Below are 21,678 nucleotides of genomic sequence, written 5' to 3' on the forward strand. Positions count from 1 at the left end.
ATGGACATGCAGAGCAATGTGGAAAAGAGGGAACACTGGAGTAAGAAAAGAGAATATATCCTGGCATCTGCTGGCAATGTGGTGGGCCTGGGCAATGTGTGGAGATTCCCTTACCTTTGCTACAAGAATGGTGGAGGTGAGTATGTACAGATGAGCATAACCCTCTGTTTGCCTGCGTGTGCTTTTCTTATATCTACAATGAATAAATGAGCAGGAAAGAAGAGAAAATCTTCATATTGTGGTAACAAATAAAATGTGTATTATTTGAAATTAACTCCAGATCAATGTGTTATATCAGCCATTCCCAAAGTCAACAGTGCTCCAGCCCACTTAAAAAAACAATCACACCAATCTTTGATCTTCACTCCAATTACAACAAACAAGAGAAAATGATTTATTTTTTTGGTCAAAAAACATGAACAACACAGGCTGTTGGTTATAATTTGCTAATGCTACCCAGTCATGTGGAAAGTGTCAGGGCCGATGTGTGAGCTACCTGCCACTGGGGAACAAACTTCAATATAATATATAAACTTACAAGACCTTATGGCAGAAAGCCATAGTATTTAAAATGACATGAAAAAGGTATGGGCAATTAAAAGAAACACTGTAAACAACAAAATAGATATGGTAACACAAACACAATAAAACTGAAAAATATAGAATTGTATCGATTAAGGATACAAAATCTAGATATGAAGGGCAAACCGATTTAAACAGGCAGAGAAAACACAAAAGGATTTGAACTGAACGACAATGACTATAGAAGTCATTTTTGATAGCACTGTGGTCTGAGAATAGAAATGAAAAGCAGTTTTCCACATTCAGTATTAACTTGAGCCATGCGCCTGTTCATCTTAGCCGCTATGATGCCTGGCAGGAGCTTCCATGTGGTACTGAGGCAGGTTATTGGCTGGTAGTTAGCTGGGACAGGTCCTTTCTGGAGGTCCTTGGGGACCCGGACTGTTCGGCCTTCAGTTATCCATTCTGGGTCTGCTCATGGGTTAGCAGCTGGTTCATTTGTGCTGCCATACACTCATGGAGTGCAGTCAGCTTTTTTAGCCAGTAGATATGAATCATGTCGGGGCCTGATGCTGTCCAACTCTTCATACTGGAGACCTGTTCTTGGATGTCTGCCACTGTGATGCTTACTGGACCCTGTTCAGAGAGGTTGCTGTGGTCTTCTCTTAGATCTACTAGCCACTGAGCATTGTTGTCATGGGTTGTGTCCTTCTCCCAGATGCTCATACAGCATTGCTCCATTTCCAGCCACGGTGGGGCTGTTCTCATATTGTTCCCTCACCACTGAGAGTACACCTTGGATGGTTCAGTGGAGTACAGCCTACAGTTTATTCTCCTTCTGTCTCTCGGCTGTATGGCAGTTTCTAAGGCCTCAGAAATGGACAGCTTGTTGAATTTCGTGGGCACTCTGTTCTTCATTGCACCGTTTTGCAGCTCCAGTAGTTTGCTAACTGCCTTCAGCACTGCCTTGATTTTTATTATCTGTCTTTTTTCATCGTCTCTGATGTGTTCGTGTGTGTGTAGGTGCCTTCTTGTTGCCTTACCTTTTCTTTGCTGTACTGTGTGGCATGCCACTCTTCCTCCTGGAAACTGTGATTGGTCAGTACACACAGGAGGGCACTATCACCTGCTGGACCAAGCTCTGCCCGCTGGCACAGGGTAATGAGATCATTTCTGTTTAAATATTTACTTACAAATCCAGAGGATCTTAAAATGTTCTGTATGTGATGGGAATTCAGATTAAAAATATTAAAAGCAAAAAAAAGCTTAGGGTTAATTTAGGCAAAATAGAGTTTGTTTGTTTGTTTTGTTTTTTTGAGCCAGACCAGCCATGTGTTAATAAAACTGATGAATGCTGTAACACATTTACTTATTAAAGAATGAGGCTTAGTCCCAGTTTTCTCTGCAGGCTGTGGTAATAAGCAAAAAATATTTGTGACAGTGGTTTTGAACAATAATTTATATACTATATGCTTCATCTAGATTTTTTAACCTGCTTTCACTGGCTTACGACTTGCAGATGTAGCTGCCATATTTACTTCTTATTTTGCTTAACATTGACATGTTGTTGTTGTTTTTAGCTATATCAGTGCTCCGTCATATTACTGCTTAAACTGATTTATTTATTTAGTTTTTTGGATGCGTTCTCTCTTCAGGAGCTGGTTATTCTATCATCATGATCCAGCTATATTCCAGGGTCTACAGCATTGTTTTGGCCTGGGCCCTTCTCTATCTTGTTTACTGTTTCCGAGACCCTCTGCCCTGGGCTACCTGCAACAATTCCTGGAACACAGGTCAGATGATTTTTCCAGGCACCTTTTTTTCTGACATGCCCTCCCAAACTCTACAGCTAGGAAAACAGCTAGCCTATTTATATGCTCAAGCTATACCTTTCACCACAGAACAAGTCTCAATGCTTCAATGCTGTTTGAATGTGTTAGCAAACTGAGCTGTTAGATTGGACTTTAATCGGGTCAGCATAATGCATCCTCTCAGAATGGTGCAGGCAGCTTTAGAGGGCTGATTTAAGGCTAAACATTGATCAGGCATAATACTCTGACAGGTAAAGTGAATAACACTGATTATCTCTTCATCGTGGCATATGGTGGGATATGTTAAAGAGCAGAATTTTTTCCTCAAAGTAAACACGTTAGAAGCAGAAAAAAAAATCTGCCTGGAAAGGAACAGTAGTGAATCAGTGACAGGATCACGGGTGGCCAAGGCTCACTGATGCATGAGAGGAGTGAAAGCTGGCAGGTCAAACTGCACCCAAAAAGTTAATTCTAGTTCTCACAGAAAGGTGTCAGAAAACACAGAGCATCACAGTTTGCTGTGTATGAGGCTGCATAGCTGCAGACCAGTCTGGGCGCCCATACTGACCCCTGTCCACCACTTAAAGCACCAACAATGGGCACAAGTCTGCATTAGAACTGGACCACAGAGCAATGGTAGAAGGTTGCATGGTCTGATGAATTACAATTTCTTTTACATCAAGTGGATGGCCAGGTGCATCTGCCTCGCTTACCTCGGGAATCTTTGACAACATTTGACCTTGATACGAACCACCTACCCAAGCAGTGTTGCAGACCCCATACAGCCTTTGATGGAAACAGTACTCCCTGATGGCTGTGGTCTCATTCAGCGGGATAAGGCGCCCTGTCACAAAGCAAAAAATGGCTCAGGAACAGTCTGAGGAGCACAACAAAGAGTTTGAAGTGTTAAATTGCTAAAATCCCTCCAAAATACCCAAATCATCTTGCTACTTAGAGGACTTAAAGGATCTGTTGCTAACATCTTGGTGCACATACCACAACACACCATCAGGGGGACTCCAGGTCAGAGCTGCTTGACAACAAAAGAGCAACCAAAACAGTATCAGGCAGGTGGCCATAATGTTATGACTGAGTGATGTATGTATAGCTGCTTAAGCAGTGTATTGTTAAATGGTTGGTATTTCTACAATTTAGCCTCTGTACACCACCACTGTGGATTTTAAATCAAAGTGTCAAGACACGATTAAAGTGCAGACTTTCAGCTTTAATTCACAGGTTTTAACGGAAGAATCACATTAATTGTTTCTGGCACTGATTCCAGGAGTTGAACTGGCGTTTGGTAGCTGTTCACTGGCACTCTCAAAACGAGAAAAGGGATGCTGACACAAGTCAATGAGGCCAGCATTAGGCTGAGCAACCAAAACAAGCCTAACCTTCAGTAGTGACCCACTCGTATACATTCTTAAAAAGTAGGAATGCACCGGCACACCATGCTGTAAACCTGGAGGGTTTACAACAAGGCGTAAACCTTTACACCTTGTAAACACTTTGATTACTGTCAAGGACAGCAGGGTCAAAATAGACATCACCAGATATCCTCTGTTCAGATTCAACTAAATGTTGCACTAATTCACTGATTATAGGGGTTTTTTGGGTGGCTGCTGCTGTGGAGAAAGAGCAGGTTGTCAGAAGGCCGATGGTTCGATGCCTAGCTCTTACAGAACTTTTGTCAAAGTATCTCTTGGGAAGAGTTTAAAATCTGCCCTCCAATCTTGTTTGATTTAACAGCAGCCATGTACAAAGGCAAAAGACTTTGTCGCTGTCCAAATACTTATGGATTGAAGTGGATACTTCACATTACATTTCAATCACTTGTAACTGATTCCTTAAGTTTGATGTGAATATAAATACATATTTGCGCTGTTGCAGCCAGTGTCTTGAAACAAACAAATATATGGTTTTTGTTGTTTTGTCCAGATTCAAAAACACCCATCACTCTTTTATTCACCAATGTTACATTCAAACAGAGGAACTAACCATTACATCTCTGAACTGATGTCCACAGATAGATGTGTGGACATCACCTCTGCAAACCAGACTGCAGTACACAGTGGCAACGCGACAATAGACTGGAAACTGGGAAATCTCACAAAATCTTCAGTCTCAGAGTTCTGGGAGTGAGTCAGCTATTTTTACTTTTTTTCACATTACATTGCAGCTCATTTAACCAGAACTACACTATGTTCTTGTTAAATATTTATGCATAGCTAACCATCTCTGTTTACTCTCCACAGGAGACAAGTGTTGTCCATATCCGCAGGAATAGAGGAGCCTGGTGCAGTAAAATGGGAGGTGCTGCTTTGCCTCCTGGCCTGCTGGGTGGCCTGCTACTTCAGCATCTGGAAAGGCGTCCGCTCAGCAGGAAAGGTCTGTAAAGATGAAAAACCTATACTATGAAAATTTTCTGCAGAATGGGCAAAGTTTGTCAGAGTAAGAAAACAGAGAAGAGCCATTTGAGATACATACATACGATTTTCACTGGGAGTTGTCCAGATGTCCTCCTGTCTTTTTGTCAATGCCACTGTATCCAAACCAACATCGTAACAGGTTTCAAACCATCTTGTTCTTATAAATTGGCCATTGGTACTCCTCCGCTCCCAAGGAGTGGAAGATTTTCACTTTCATGGCCTCTCACTCTCTAGGATTGTGGTAAATGTTTTCTATATAGCGTTTTCTACTCTATTTGAGCACTCAGAGTGCTTTATACAACATCCCTTTTTCACATACAAGCATTTTTAAAGAAGTGCTTTCTATTTAATATTCACACTGATAAACTTATCGGAGAGCAACTTGGGGTTCAGTATCTAGGATATTGGTATATCTGTAGCAAGGATACTTGTATATAGACCAGAGTATCTGGGAATCAGACCATCCATTTTCCAATTAGTAGATGACCTGCTCCACCTCCTGACACGCCCGTTGTGTTTCGTGTCAAACAATGCACTGTGAACATGATCCAGACACCCTGTTATCTTCTCTCTGTTAAAGTTGATTTAAAATGGACTGAAGAGAAGTGGAAAACTGTTCTGTGGTCAGACGAATTCTAAACGGAAATTCTTTTTGGAAAACATGGACGCTGCATTGTTCTGAGCAGCAAGACAATACTAAACTGTGTGTGGCATCTACTACACCAGCATGACTTTGTAGCAGAAGAGCCTGGGTGTTGAACTCGCCTGCCGGCAGTCCAGACCTTTCACCAACTAAAAACATTTCCTCACAAAAGAAAAACAAACATTACAAAGTGGACTCAAGAATGCTGAGTCTTATACTCCTGTATAAGACAAGAACGGGACGACATTCCTCTCCCAAAATCCAGAATCTAGTCCCTCAGCAGGTGCTTCATCTTTTTGTTCACCCGTAGTGTAGTGTCTTGTCAATGGTGGTATTATTGACATGACTATGGATGTAACAATAAATAAATCAATCTTTCAGATCATCAAACAAGTCTTATTATTAGACAAAGATAACCAGAGTAAATAGAAAATGCAGTGTATAAATGATTATTTCATTTATTAAAGGGGAAAAAGCTCTCAAACCTACCTGGCCCTGTGTGGAAAAGTTATTGTGCCCCGCTCGTTCTGATTATTCCCACGCCCGATGAATCACCTGTTTGATAAAATGACATAGACTATAAAAAATCTCCAAAACCAACGCATCATGCCACAATCTAAGAAACACCTGAGCTCACAGACACTGACATCTATAAGTCTGGAAAAAGTTTACAAAGCCATTGCTAAGGCCTTAGTTACCATGGTGAAACCAATTAACCGAATACTGAGAAAACTTGGAACAGTGGTGAATCTTCCCAGGAGCTGCCTTCCATCCAAAATTACCTCAAGAGCACAATGAAGGCTCATTTGGGAGGTCAAAAAAGAACCCACAAAAACATCTGAAAAACTGCAGGCTTCACTTGTCTCAGTTAAGGTCAGAGTTCATGATTCAACAGTAAGAAAGAGACTGGGGGAAATGGATCCATGGGAGAAATCCAAGAAGAAACCACCGCTGACCAAAAAGAACACAAAGGCTCATTTGCCAAAAAATAACTTGGTGACTGACTTTTGGGAAAATATTCTGTGGACTCATGAGACAGAAGCTGAACTTTTTTGAAAGGTTTGACTCTGTTACATGTGACATAAAACTAACACAGCATTTCATTAAAAGAACATTGTACCAACAGTTAAACATGGCGGTGGTAGTGTGATGGTCTGGGGCTGCTTGCTGCTTCAGGACCTGGATGACTTGCTGTAATCGATAAACATCCTAAGTGATTTCTGTCTAACATTCACACTCTTTGCTCCTGTTTATACATATTGGGAGATTGTGGTCATTGCTCTTGAACTTTGAAGCAGACTGAGATAGTGTATTGCTATTGTTGAGAGTATCATACAAAAAAAGGAAACAAACAGGGAGTTAGGAGACTGGAAACTGTGTGCAGACTCCAGGTCTCTACAGTTAATATATGGAAACAGAAAAAACAAAAAACAAATGACTCAACAAATGAATAAAAATAATGTTGATACAAGCGGGAAAATGAAATACTACAGGATATTTCCTCATTCTGCCAAACAAAATGATTTCTGTTTGCTTTCAGGTGGTGTATTTCACAGCTGTTTTCCCTTATGTGATGTTGGCCATCCTGCTGGTCAGGGGATTGACACTGCCAGGTGCCTGGGAGGGCGTGGTCTACTACCTGTATCCAGATCCTTCTCGTCTGGCAGAGCTTCAGGTGGGGAAACCTTTGAACTTGTTCGAGATACGGCATTTGTGAAAGGACTTTTATTGTTTTATTGTATAATGCTTTAATCCTGGAAAGTTAAACCTTTTACTTGCGATCGGTTGTGCTGCAAAGTAATAACATCTCTGTGACTGCATGATATAGTACTGATGACTTTACGTGTTTTCTAATCTTTAATCAGGTCTGGATGGATGCTTGTGCTCAGGTCCTCTTCTCGTATGGCGTTTCATCAGGGAGCTTGATCACACTGGGCAGCTACAACAGAAAACACAACAACTGTTACAAGTAGGGATGGGTATCGTTTAGGTTTTATCCGATACCGGTGCCAAATCGGTACTTTTGAAACGGTGCCGGTGCTCAAACGGTGCTCAAACCGGTGCTTAAAGAATGGAGAACACAAAATTGGTCCAAAAACCTCTCATGTTCAGCTGTTTTTTGTAAAAAGATAACAATGTTAGCCTTTTCTGCAGCTATGGGGCATATATGGTATCACTCTTGGCTGGAAGCAGTGCTTAAACAATGGAAAAAACACAAACTTTGTCCAAAAACCTCTCATGTTTAACTGTTTTCCACTTTTTCTTTGGTCATTTTGGCCTTTTTGGCCAGGGTGAAGGGAGTATCTGCCATCAAACAAGAGGACAGCCGCATGTAGCTATGATGATGTTTGCTAGTTCACCTTACATGCATTAATGTAATAACGTGGTTAGCCTACTCAACGTAAATTAGCTACTCACGCAGAGAAGAACGGCTGCTGCTGCCACCATCATCCGTCATCATTTCTGCTACACTGGCAGGGCTAGGGGCCAGGACTCTCCTCTTCGTGTTTTTGGGGGATGTTGCATAACAGGCAACCCACCCGCAGTAGATGTGCTCGGTGTGAGGTCTCGCAGCAAGCTATCAAATACGGCGCATTTCTCGGCTTTTAAAAAAACGCTATGCGTCGCCAGGTGTTTCATCGGATTTGAGGTGTTGCCTCCTTTGACAGTATCACAGTATCAGCTTAAAGCACTTGTTGCTGCTGAGTTTGCATATTTTGCTGTGAAGTACAGCCAGACTTTTGACCGCTTCGCCTTGGGCATTTTTAATCTGTAGCTCTGCTCTAACAGAACGTACGTACCTGGCCCCGCCTACTATCCTCGGAAACGTAAAATGATTGGCTAGAATCTAAAGTGTATCACAGCTCAGGAAAAAAAAGCACCGAAATAAAGCACCGAAATGTGCGCTGCTTTTCGGTCTGGTTACTACCGTTTATGTCAGAACCGGTGCCATGATGGCACCGGACACCGGTACCCATCCCTAGTTACAAGTAAATAATGTGTACCACAAGCTGCCGACGGGCCCATTCCACAAGCGTTCTTCGAATGACTGTAACTCAGTTAATGTTTAAGCTAGAGACAAAATTCTAATGGTTTTGGAAAGAAGAAAAGACGAGCCCAGCAGTGATGTTTGTTGGAACATGGTAGCACTGCTCCAGAGTCCAGTGACCATAAACGGAGCCAGTGGTTCACTACATGAGCACCGCACTTAATGTTACCTTCGGCAAATGCTTTGCTGCACAGAATCTGGGTTTCAATACAGTTCATGTTGTACATAGAAAGACAAATGAGATGTAGGTGTATATCATGCTACCGTCCAGGTCAAGTCTTCTTCAGAGAAGACTGTGCATATTTCAGCAATGCAATAATAAACTGCATAATGCTGCTATTCCAACACAATGGCTTGATAGTAGAACTGGCCTGCCTGCAGTCCACACTTTTGACCAGCTGAAAACATTTAGAGCATCTCTAAATAAAAACAGGACAAAGCAGAGCCAGGATTGCTGAACAGAAAGGATGCTGTATCAGACAAGAATGGGACAACATTCCTCTCCAGCAGCTGCTTCTCAACTCACAGACGCTTATGGATTGCTACACTGTAGGAAGCGTCAACCTGTCCCTTTTTTTGAGGGACAGTGAAGTGACCACTGTCATCAAATACTCTTACACTGTGTGTGTGTGTGTGTGTGTGTGTGTGTGTGTGTGTGTGTGTGTGTGCGCGCGCTCAGGGACAGTCTGTGGTTGTGTGCGCTGAATAGTACCACCAGCTTTGTTGCCGGGTTCACGGTTTTCTCAGCTCTGGGCTTCATGGCCTATAAACAGGGAATTCCTATTAACATGGTGGTGGAATCAGGTAGGAGAAGCTTTTGTATTTAGAAATTTTGTATTTTATCTTAACTGTCACAAATTTGTTGCAAACGATATGATACAAGTCAAACAGAGGCGACAGATATGTGAATGACTCTCATGTGCTCCCAGGCCCTGGGCTGGCATTCATTGCATTTCCTCAGGCTGCAGCCATGATGCCAGTTCCTCAGCTGTGGGCAGCATGCTTCTTCTTAATGCTCATTTTGTTGGGGATTGATACAGTGGTAAGGTAAAACTCTCACATGCTATTCCCCCAAAATCTTTTTGTTTAACTTACCAAGACTTGTCACCGCTGCTCATACTTTGCTACTCAGGATTTTCTTGTTTGAATAATGACACCACTTAAAGAGCACTTCATAACATCACACTGACTTATGAAACTCCTAAAAATCCTGTTTGATTTTTTTTCCTCACCCTCTTATTCTACCTACATATTTAGTTGTCATAGTAAACTAAATGGATACTTTAAAAAAGGGCCCTTTTCTGGCTTGATTAGATAAGTACAGTGAAGACTTGACAGGAAAGGAGGCAGAAAGAGGAAGACATGTGGCAAAGGGTCTAAAAAAGGTTTTATGTATCAGGACACAAAAAAATTGTTCAAGTCAATTCAATTCAATTTTATTTATAAAGCGCCAAATCACAACAACAGTCGCCTCAAGGCGCTTTATATTGTAAGGTAGGCCCTACAATAATACATACAGAGAAAAACCCAACAATCGAATGATCCCCTATGAGCAAGCACTTTGGCGACAGTGGGAAGGAAAAACTCCCTTTTAACAGGAAGAAACCTCCGGCAGAACCAGGCAATATTATCTGGTCCTTACCAGGATCTAAAATTATCATGAGCAAGATTTTTAGAGATTATACCATGTAATTATCAGTTCAACAAAAACAAAACGGAGCACCTTGCCCCTAACCAGTGGTTGGACTTTAAGACACTTTTGCATAAATGAATGTAAACCTCAATGAGCTGACCTCACTGCTGTAAAAAGACTGGGCCAGAATTCGTCCACAACGATCTGAGACTAATAAAGTCATACGTAAAAAAAAAATTACTTCAATTGCCAAAGATGTTCCAAAAGCTAACTTGTTATGGGGTCCACTTAGTTTTTGTTAAATAAATTATTACACTGTGTTTCATGCTGTGTCGTTCATCTGAGGTTGTATTTATGTTATTTCGATTCCCGTCAAGCACCGGATAACTTTTCCTATGTTCTGATACCTAAAACCTTAGAAATGAAACACTTTGGTCTCTCTCTTATTATTTTGTCCAGAACTGATAATGCAACAATATACAAACTGAACTGTGGTTTACTGTCAGAGCTTGTGACAGTGGATGCACATGTATTTAATTTTTCTTGTTCCAATGCAGTTCAGACAGTATCCATACAAATCCGAAATCCTTCTGTAGTAACAGGGTTGAGAGGAATGACAGCTGAGTTTAGGAGGTGCCATACAGACACAATATGACTTCTGTAGTTCAGACACCAGTAGTGTTCTGTTGAGATGTTGTTACCATGCATCTGAGCTCAGCAGCTTCCCAGTGCTGTAATTAGCTGAGTGTTTGTTAAACACCATCATTTTTGTGGGCATTTTTAAGCATGTAGGGCTCCTTCACCTGAAACCTTCTGGTATCATTCGTCATTTCTCTTCCACTACTAAAGTAAGACCTCGTGTTTACAAGTGTGAAGAAAAGAAGAGTGATTGAATATCCAGCCAGCATTATGACAGAAGCTTGCTGATGGCGAGCAAAAGGACCTGAACATGGTGCAACATGCTAAGGGACATTTTATTAAATATTAGTAGGGATGTATGTATATGTATACTTTTGACTCAGTGTGCATTAAAGAAAATCCAAAATGAATCTTTGAAGTCATTAAAGATGTATGCTGTACAATCATTCGATCCTGGAAAAACAAAAGCTCAAGAAATGATTAAAAGCCCCAAATTACCATGGCTCTCATGCCCGTGGATCTAAACTGTATTCTCTTTCATTGTTGTCTTGAAGAAAAAGAAGAAAAACCATCCTTGACTTTATTCTCCTTCATTGTCATTTATAATGTTTTTTTTTCAACCCTGTGTGTGTGTGCTAGTTTACAGGCTTGGAGACTATAACATCATCAGTGATTGACATGTTCCCAGGACAGATGCGCAGACCTTGGCGCAGAGAAGTCTTCCTCATAGTCTTCTGCTTAGTCTGCTTCATCATACAGATCTCCCTCACCACTCAGGTACGGCACAGGACAGCTAACATGCAACAGATTTACATAGGAGTCGAAATACACCTTTCAGTGTATATGTACACTATGTCACTGTGGTCTGTTGTCCAGGGAGGAGTCTATCTGTTCCAGCTAACCGACCACTATGCTGCTAATGGAGCGTGTATATTATTCGTGGGTCTGCTCCAATGTGGGGCTGTTGGCTGGGGCTTCGGTAAGTCCTGAATTCCTCGCTATTAGCCTTTGTTATCAGGAGGCAGAAAATACACAAAGGGCTGGATTTAAATTGTAAATAGGTAACCAGAGTTAGCATTAAATTAAACACCTCAGTCTTCACTGAGGTTTTTGGCTTTAAATTATAGTTTAGGAGAATCTTTCTTTTGGGGACAAACATATTCTGATTTTGAGAGTGAGAGTAAAAATTAAATACCACTGTCATGTCAGTGTGGTCAATCTAAAGCTATAGTTCGTTTACAGAACCTAAAGAAGGCTTTGGTACTGAAAACATTTATTAATAATTCTTATTTCAAACCTTTAAAGGCTCATGAACTGCATCAAGGAGCCTGTTATAGTCAAGACCACATATTTTTGAACAGTGATGCAGTTTTTGTGATATTGCGTCTTTGTACTCCACTGTGGTGGATTTTAAATCAAGCAATCAAGATGTGATTGAAGTGCAGATTTTCATCTTTAACTCAAGGGGGTTAACAAAAGCACTGTATTAACTGTTTAAGAAGTATAGCCAGTATTATAAACAGTCTTCCTTTTTCACTGGATCAAAAGAACGTGCGTAACTGACAGACAAGAAAAATGTTTTCACAACATTTAACCAAGGCAACAACACTCATGAGGCATTGTTATGGAAGGGGGTGTATGGCTGCCAGTGGAAGTGGGTCACTGGTGTTTGTTGGTGATGTGGCTCCTGATAGAAGCAGCAGGATGAACTGTTGCAGGCCTGTACTCTGCTCACATTTAGACTAATGCTGCAACACTGAGCAAAGAGAGCAACCCAAAAGTTTCTCAAGGTAAATAAGTGGGATATTCCTCAAGAAAAAGAAAAAACATGCAATTAAAATAATAGCACATAGTAAGAAATTAAAAAACAATTTTTCTTTTTGTTCATTTTTGCCTTTTGTCACCTCATCTAAACCCAAAAACAGCAACTGATGTTGTCCACAATAAAGATCTAATGGAGTATTTCAAGTGAGGAAACACAATTTGGTCTCTTTCTATTTACACAGTGTTCCAGAAAGTTTGCACCTAAAAATCTCATAAGCCCACATTTAACTCACAACAGAATACTGAAAACATGTTTAAACTGAGGAGAGCAGCTGCTGCACTTTTATTAGAGGACTGCTGCTGATAGAGGATTGTAGCGTCTCTACAGTCGTGGCCCTTCTTTGTTAGTTTTCATTTCATGATGCTCCAAATGTTTTTATTAAGTCAGAGGTCTGAACTGCATGCAGGCCAATTCAGCACCCAGACTCTTATGCTATCAAGCTTTTACTATTGTACTTGTGATAATGAGACAAATAACATTCCCAGTGAGCAGAAGCAAAGAGCAGCAGACAGTTTTTAAAGGTCTATTGGTTAAACAGTAAATAATGGGAGTTAATGAAAGGGCACAGGAGGAGATCCTCAGCTCCACAGATTTATACTCAGGGAGTCAGAGAGAACACACAATGTCAGCAGGGCAGAGTGAAATAGGTTTAATAGAGGCTGCCTTATTTAAGGGAGCTGTGCAAACATAATCTTCCGGGGTTGTAATAAAACCAGGTGAGAAGTTGACAAGGAACTGAAGGAAACGAGAAAAGTCAAGGTTACTTCCTCAACACATGTAAAAATCTCAAGGAATGAATGAATGATAAGGAATCATTGCATTCTTTTTTTTTTTTCATTTTACACAGACTTCCAACTTTTTTGGACTTGGGGGTTGTATTTTGGAACCTTTGAACGTAACTGGGCTTTGTATACAAATGGCAGCAAATCCTAAAGAGTCAATTCAAATTAGTTAAATTAAGTTTGCACTTCTTCAATCACATCTTGTTTGACTTACAGTCCACAGTGTTTGCATACAGAGGAAAACACAAAATAAAACAACGTGTTACTGTCCAAAACCTTTGGACCTAACTGTACATAAAGTCCTTTGGTAGGTAATATAATATAATATGATATAATGTAATATGTTATACCAATACATTTCTCTACAATTGCTTTAACATACAGCAAAACTGCATAAGGGAAACTGCAAAAGGATCCTTTTTGATAAATTTACTTTTAGTTTCACTGTCATAATTCCAATACATGCTCTTACTTGTAAAAGTTTTAAAGAATTAAAGTTTAGTTTAAGAATTGTTTTGTACGTCATTCAGGGGCTGAACGGATGTGCGATGTAGTTGAAGATATGACAGGACACAGGCCATCGGTATTCTTCAAGCTGTGCTGGCGTTACTTCACCCCCCTGATCTCTGTGGTGAGTTACACATTGTTAAGATCTGCAGGAGTGACATTTTTTAAGCTACTTATTAAAACATTTATTTGCAGCTGATTCAGGATAGATGTTACAGAAGGCAAAGCCTGTCGTTTTAAGGGTGATCTAGCCATGGTTTATTGCACAGTGCCTGTATACTAGACAACATGGTCCAGGAGTGTGTCTGTTTGCATTGTTCACTGAGCAGTGCTACATCATTAGACAGAGGTTCAGCTGCTTTGAGTTGTAGTTCATTTAAAGGTTTTAGTGGCAACAGCTGTGAAGATGAAGATGGCCCCAACGCTGCCAGTCAGGAAGAATTTGATTTTGTGCCATTGATGAACTTAGGAAACATGTCTAGTTTGTGTCTCAGAGAAGTTAGGACTGATTACAAATCTCATGTACTACCCTCTGTTGTCTCAACAATGCTATAAATAGCTGGAAGCCAAAATTTGCACTCCCACAGTGGACCTCAGCTGTGCAGTTTTATGCAATAACTGTCGGCATGTGATGTGAAAATGAGTAAAGCAAATCAAATAATTTTGGTTTGGTTGGTGTTTCTACAGATTTTATTGTTATCAAAACAATCATGTCTGAGGTTTGTCCAAATGTGGTGTTTCTAACTGGCACATATTGTCCAGTAATGATTTTCTTTTAGTGCTGGAACCTAGATTGTGAAAATTTTAATCCCGGTAACATAGATTGTGTTAAGTGTAGGCTGTGTGCAGGCAGGAGTGGTAGTAGGAGGACCCAATGTGCAGACACTCGGAGACGGAACGTGAACTCGAAACATCAGTACAACCATTATAGCCCAAATTTTAATAATATGTATGCATTAAGTGCATAGTAATTACATAAATTGCAAAAAAAACGCAATAAACTACAAAAAAAATTAAAATCGTTTTGGTTTTTTTTAACATATATTTCTAGTTAAAGAAACTTAAGAGGCTTATCCCTCAAAAAAGTTGCACAAACTAGTTTCCTACCACAGGAAATTTATTTTAAGTGTCTTCATAGTTTTATTTTTGAAATACACCAATTTTCATATACTACAGGAAAAACGAAAATAAATATTATAGTGCAAATTTGCAAAAAAGCAGCATGTGCATCAAAATAAATTATTTCCAGCAGTGCAATTTGAGTCCTAAGCATCCCAGAAACGACACAGAAAGTCATAAAGTCAAACATAACTTTTAAAAACAAGTATAGGCTCATGAGGCCCTGATGGTAAAAAACTACATTTACGCAAAATGACGTCACTTCCGGTTTCGGGCAGGTCATGGCGGACATGCGATAGTTCACGCTGATGGACGTAGGAAGTGTTATGAACAGCTGATGGATCGGCAAAGCCTGTTTCTGGAATATTATGTTTTTGCTGCTGCAAGTGCTTTTTATGCAGTTTTTGCAAAGCTATATGTGGAAGGAAACGGTGACCTAGGACAAGCTGATGGCATAAGATGTAAGTACAACTCCTCCGGTTTCATATGCAAAAAAAATTATTGCGCTACCTTACGTGGTTGCAGTGCTACAGGGATTTAAAAATAGTTAAGTAAAACAGAGCGTGCCCGCTCCGACCAGCTCTAAAGGGTTAAATACACAGAGGGAGCAATCAGGGAATAGGTAACAGGATGGAAACACAGCTGGGGCAAATCAGGCCTAATGAGACAAAGAAAGCAAAACCAGACGCATTTACATAAGACATGGACTTTCAAAGTAAAACAGGAAACATAACACAGACTGAGCTTACAGACACAGACTCACAGGCAGGCACTACAACAGAGGGAACAGAGACGTGGGACCAGGGCAGACACAGACACTGACTGGACACGGGGATGTAGCAACTGAGGATTACACAGAGACATAAACCATAAGACAGAACTCTAACAAAGACCAGAAATGATAAATAATATAATAAACTCAAAACACTGGGTCAACGACCCAGGCATCCTAACAGATTGCCTTTGGATCAGTTCAGTGTATAACACATTGCAGGGTAATAGACAAAATATAATATTATATTTGTAATTTAAGTAGAATTTGTATAAAGAACACGTGAGACTTTTTGTGGATTTGCTGCACGAGCAACACAAGAGCTGTTGTTCACCAGCAGCTGTAAACCTGGAGATAAGACAAAGAATGATGGAACTGATAAGCCAGCTTGTAACATTCAAAAAAAGGACCATTTGTGTCTTGAATGTTTCATTTTGATGATTTGGGCTCATAGCTAATAAAAATCAGGAACTCACTATTTCATTATATTAGAACATTACATTTTGACTTTGAGTAAATTGGTGTTCAAACAGCATGTATAGCATGTTTCTCTCTGTCCAGCACACAGAGCAGGGTAAACCCCAGAAGATCAGTGCTAAAAATGCTGGCTGTTCACAGTTTGCTGTATTCATGGAAATTTGACTGGAAAGGGAAAGTATATTAGGAAAAGGTGTACAAAACACAGGAAGGATCGCAGCCGAGAGGGCTGGTGACAGAGCATCAAGAGCCACCACACAGAGATTTTCAGGAGAGGAACTACAATTGTCACATTCTTAATATCAAGCTACTCGTGAGGCAGAGATGATGTCAGAAGATGGTGACTGACTGTTGCTCAGAGGCCCAAAGTCATCTTGTCCTCAGGCTTAACATTTAAGATGGAGAACCATATGACTGCATGCATACAACTAGTATAGTAGCATGTTAAAAACGAAAGAACATTTAATTAAAAGATAAAGAAGTAAAGGAAAAATCATGATTAAAAACAGTGTCATTTCTGAATGAAAAGTTGCACATGTTGGTTGCTAAGGAAACAATTCTTCTATACTATCTGTTCATATGCTTGATGATATTAGTGCTGCCTGTTTATTCTTCTATTACTTCCTTAAAGGTTTGCTTCGTCGGCTTCTTTCTGGACTACCAGCCCCTGACATCCAACGAAGGCTACATGTACCCAAACTGGGCCTACCATCTGGGCTGGGTCATGGCCCTCTCCTCTGTGGTTGTAGCACCCATCTGGGCTGTTAGCAAGATCTGCCTCAGCAAGGACCCCCTCAGAAAGGTAACAGCACTGATACAATTCTGACTTTTCTTTCCGGCGATATATTTATGAAACTTTCAACATAAACTAATAAAAGAAAAACCTTCTGATAACATCTCTGTCCAAAGTCACATTTGAGGAAAAAGGCATAATCACTAGCAAATCATTTCATTTCATGGGTGCAGGTATTCATTGTGACTTGCCCAAAGGAAGAAGGGGCCCAGTGTGATTTATCACTTTGAAGTGATGCCACAGCCTACGACAATTAACAACTGACAGTGGATTACTTTAATGTTCAAGAAGTCATAAAAATTGGTGTCTTCTAAAGCAAGTTCTAGTTCTGATCCCTCTGTACTCATTAATCTGTTGTATAATGTCAAATATGTTTTATGATTAAAAAATAAACAATTAAATTAAATTTTATTTATATAGCGCCAAACCACAACAACAGTCGCCTCAAGGCGCTTTATATTGTAAGGTAGATCCAACAGTAACACACACAGAGAAAAACCCAACAATCATGCGTACCCCAATGAGCATTCACTTTGGCGACAGTGGGAAGGAAAAACTCCCCCTTTAACAGGAAGAAACCTCCGGCAGAACCAGGCTCAGGGAGGGGCGGGGCCATCTGCTGCGACTGGTTTGGGTGAGAGAAGGAAAACAGGATAAAGACATGCTGTGGAAGAGAGCCAGAGGTTAATAACAAGTATGATTTAGTGCACAAATATGCTTTAAAACAATACTTATGTTGCCACCATGGTGTGCCTCAGTTTAACACTGAAAACTGAACCTGTCCATCACAGCCCCTGTGATGCAAACTGCTAATTTAAAGCTTATAGCTGGGGTTAGGGTCGGGTTGTAGATCATCTACTACATGTAAGGTTGCTGGTTCAATCCCTGGCTCCTCTGGTCTGCATGCTAAATATTCTTGGGCAAGATACTAAGTCCAAGTTGCTCCCCAATGCATCCATTAGAGTGTGAATGTGTGTGAATGTTAGATAGAAAGCCCATGTGTAGAAAAAGCATAGAAAAAAGTGCTTGTGTGAATTGGTGAATGAGACAAGTGCTTGTTGGCCCTGTTGTGCTCAGGTAGAGTAGAAAAGTTTAAGAACCAATTGCCATTTACAGCCTTTTCTTATTTATGGAACTTTACAAATACAAAACTGGATGCAAAATCTGACATCTAACACAGGATTTGTGCACAACAAAGTACCAGCTTGAGACAAATACTGCCTGGGCTTTCATGCTGTAGCCATTTTGCACACTTTCACTGAGCAGTGCCTTCTCAGGTGGCTTTGGCTCAGAAGATAGAGCATGTTGTTTCAGGCCAGACCATTCTCACTCCCTAGGCGGGAGAACGTGTTGTTCAGGCAACTGTTGTTGTTGCGCATATAAATAACATTGAATTGAAAAATTGAATTGAAAGATCAGTGCTTCGGTCCTTGTCAATAAGACAGTGTGACTTAAAATCTAAAGATTGGCTTGAGTCCCCAGTAAGAGTATGAAAGCATTTGCTTTGACATTTCCATAATTGCACCCAGTTAATAATGGATGGTTCCCATTTCTGTATCTCCCTCCCCTCCAGGGTCACAGTCTGCTTCCATGTTCATGCCATCACTGACAGTTTTCATCAGTGAGCTTCACCTGCTTCATTGTTTTCATGCTTGTCCTGCCAGAAATCAACATCGTTTTCTATATTTTACATCTCTTTGACCATCTTTCTCTTTGTCTGGTTGTCATTTTTATTTTCCCCAACAGCTTGTGATCGATATCTGGAGCCCTGTTGATGCCCCCACGGTGAGACCAGAAGATATCCAAAATGAATTAGAGATTAAAGCAGTGTCACTTACTGAGATCTGAGTAGAGAGAGTATTTCTGATGGACAACATATTAATCTATGTATTCATATTCTTTACTTAATAAATATTACTAGAAAATAAAGCTTTGACATTTGAGTGCTCAGATAAATCTGCGTCTTGGTCATTTACCCTTGTAATAGCACTTGCAGCACCTTCTTTAATAATGAGGGGAAAGTCTGATGACTGTCTTTTTGGCACTTATTACTAGGGATGGGTATCGTTTAGGTTTTATCCGATACCAGTACCAAACCGGTACTTTTGAAACAGTGCCGGTGCTTAAACGGTGCTCAAACTGGTGCTTAAAGAATGGAGAACACAAAATTGGTCCAAAAACCTCTCATGTTCAGCTGTTTTTTTGTAAAAAGATAACAATGTTAGCCTTTTCTGCAGCTATAGGGGATTTATGGCATCACTCTTGGCTGGAAGCAGTGCTTAATCGATGGAAAAAACACAAACTTTGTCCAAAAACCTCTCATGTTTAACTGTTTTCCACTTTTTCTTTGGTCATTTTAGCCTTTTTGGCCAGGGTGAAGGGAGTATCTGCCATCAAACAAGAAGACAGCCGCATGTAGCTATGATGATGTTTGCTAGTTCACCTTACATGCATTAATGTAATAACGTGGTTAGCCTACTCAACGTAAATTACACACGAACAACATTAAGCTACTCACGCAGAGAAGAACGGCTGCTGCTGCGATCAACATCCATCATCATTTCAGCTACACTGGCAGGGCTAGGGGCCAGGACTCTCCTCTTCGTGTTTTTGGGGGATGTTGCTAACTCCGGTCCGATAACAGGCACCACACCCGCAGTAGATGTGCTCGGTGTGAGGTCTCGCAGCAAGCTATCAAATACGGCGCATTTCTCGGCTTTTAAAAAAACGTTATGCGTCGCCAGGTGTTTCATCAGATTTGAGGAGTTACCTCCTTTGCACAGTATCATAGTATCAGCTTAAAGCACTTGTTGCAGGCTGCTGTTTGCATCTTTTGCTGTGAAGTACAGCCAGACTTGTGACCGCTTCGCCTTGGACATTTTTAATCTGTAGCTCTGCTCTAAAAGAACGTACGTACCTGGACCTGCCTACTATGCTTTCAAAGGTAAAATGATTGGCTAGGATCTAAAGTGTATCACATCTCAGGAAAAAATAAAGCACTGAAATGTGCGCTGCTTTTCGGTCTTGCTTTTCCGTTTATGTCAGAACCGGTGCCATACCGGTACCCATCCCTACTTATTACACATTAGAACACTGGAAGTGGATTTACCTTAACATCAATTAATTTACATTCCTGAATCTTTGTCTAGTTCACAGAGATGAGAAATACCAGCCCAGTAAATATTTAATTGGCATATTTTTTTTTTTTAGTGAAAAATAGTTTCTGCAGCAAATTCTCTTGAGGTGTCTCAGCTACTGCTGCCTCTTCTTATGTCACTGAACCGCTCTGACTTCAACCTAGGGGCCAGCAGAATGTGGTGCTGCACATACCATGTGCAGAGACGTGTACATGCATGCAAAAGATTATAGGCATACCTAGGTGGCTCCAATCTCATCAGATAAACCACTCCCACTGTGAACCAATGGATGGCCAGTTTCCACTCTCCCAGTCTTCATGCTCACCGGTCTTAAGTTGCACTTCCTCACAACAATGAGAGTTCAACATTTAGTTCAGAAGACATAACAAAAGTAACAGTTGAATTTAATTCTATTCAGTTCAATTTTATTTATATTGTGCCAACATTTGCCTCAATGGTCTTTATATTGTAAGTTACAGAGCCTTTAATAACACGGAGAAAAATACACCAAATATCAAATGGCCCCTTATGAGCAAGCACTTTGGCAACAGCAGGAAGGAAAAACTCCATGCAGCATATGGTCACCTGCTCACCCACTGAGCTAAACCGGCACCACTAGGAAAAACTCCTTTTTAACAGGAAGAAACCAGAACCAGGCTCGAGGAGGGGTTGCCATTTGCTGAGAATGGTTGGGGGTGAGGGGGAAATGACTGACCCAGACACGCGGTGGAAGAGAGCCAGAGATAAATAATAACTAATGATTAAATGCAGAGTGGTGTATAAACACAGAGAGTAAAGAAGAAACACTCAGTGCATCATGGGAATCCCCAGCAGCCTAGCACTATTGCAGCATAACTAAGGGAGGATTCAGGTTCACCAGATCCAGCCCTGATTATATGCTTTATCAAAAAGTAAAGTTTTAAACCTAAACTTAGAAGTAGAGATAGCATCTGTCTCCCAAATCCAAACTGGAAGCTGGTTCTACAGAAGAGGAGCCTGAAAGCTGAAGGCTCTGCCTCCCATTCTACTTTTAAATACTCTAGGAACCCAAAGTAGGTACAGTCTGAGAGCGAAGTGCTCTAATGGGGTGATACAGTACTATAAGTTCTTCAAGATTAGTTGGGGCCTGATTATTTAAGAATATTTATGTGAGTAGAAGGATTTTAAATTCAATTCTGGAATCCAATACAGAACATGTAAACTACTCTTGCACATGCTTTTCTTATTTTGTCATGTATAACTGTTCACTTTATTATGTGTTACGTTCCAAAAAACCCCTGCGATAGGTGAAATCCGCAAAGCAGCCAACTGTTTTACAATTATTAAAGTTTCAAACCCCACACTACACACTTTATACACGTTTCCACACTTCCCTCTCTTGTTTAAACACCTTCAAAGTTCAAACCTTGGTAGAAAAATAAATCCAGTATTACAGAAAAACAGTGCTTCGACATTGTTGTGTTTGTTGGAGAGCAAACTTACAAAAATACAGTACAGCACTTCAGAGTCACACTGCTAGCAATCAAAAACTTATATAAAT

General features: G+C 40.5%; 1 protein-coding gene across 1 annotated transcript; it reads left to right on the top strand.

The window, feature by feature from the left end:
- On the top strand, positions 1 to 18,867 carry LOC146665419 (sodium- and chloride-dependent GABA transporter 3-like). Its single transcript, XM_085410940.1, has 14 exons — positions 1 to 136; positions 1,525 to 1,680; positions 2,178 to 2,315; positions 4,360 to 4,471; positions 4,589 to 4,721; positions 6,946 to 7,080; positions 7,271 to 7,374; positions 9,134 to 9,258; positions 9,384 to 9,496; positions 11,366 to 11,503; positions 11,603 to 11,705; positions 13,864 to 13,964; positions 16,840 to 17,010; positions 18,748 to 18,867. The coding sequence occupies exons 1-14, from the start codon at positions 1 to 3 to the stop codon at positions 18,847 to 18,849; spliced, it is 1,767 nt and encodes a 588-aa protein (XP_085267066.1). The 3' UTR covers positions 18,850 to 18,867.
- Positions 18,868 to 21,678: the final 2,811 nt, after the last annotated feature.

The sequence above is a fragment of the Rhamphochromis longiceps genome, linkage group LG7 (genome assembly GCF_057381845.1).
Source record: "Rhamphochromis longiceps isolate RC_006_pf linkage group LG7, R_longiceps_female_GT1.1, whole genome shotgun sequence".
NCBI lineage: Eukaryota > Metazoa > Chordata > Actinopteri > Cichliformes > Cichlidae > Rhamphochromis > Rhamphochromis longiceps.

Bases quoted from the DNA above. Each gene is read 5' to 3' on its own strand.
- LOC146665419 (XM_085410940.1), top strand. From the start codon at position 1: ATGGACATGCAGAGCAATGTGGAAAAGAGGGAACACTGGAGTAAGAAA. The intron at 9,259-9,383 runs GTAGGAGAAGCT...ATGTGCTCCCAG, and splicing joins TAACATGGTGGTGGAATCAG to GCCCTGGGCTGGCATTCATT. The intron at 17,011-18,747 runs GTAACAGCACTG...TTTCCCCAACAG, and splicing joins GCAAGGACCCCCTCAGAAAG to CTTGTGATCGATATCTGGAG.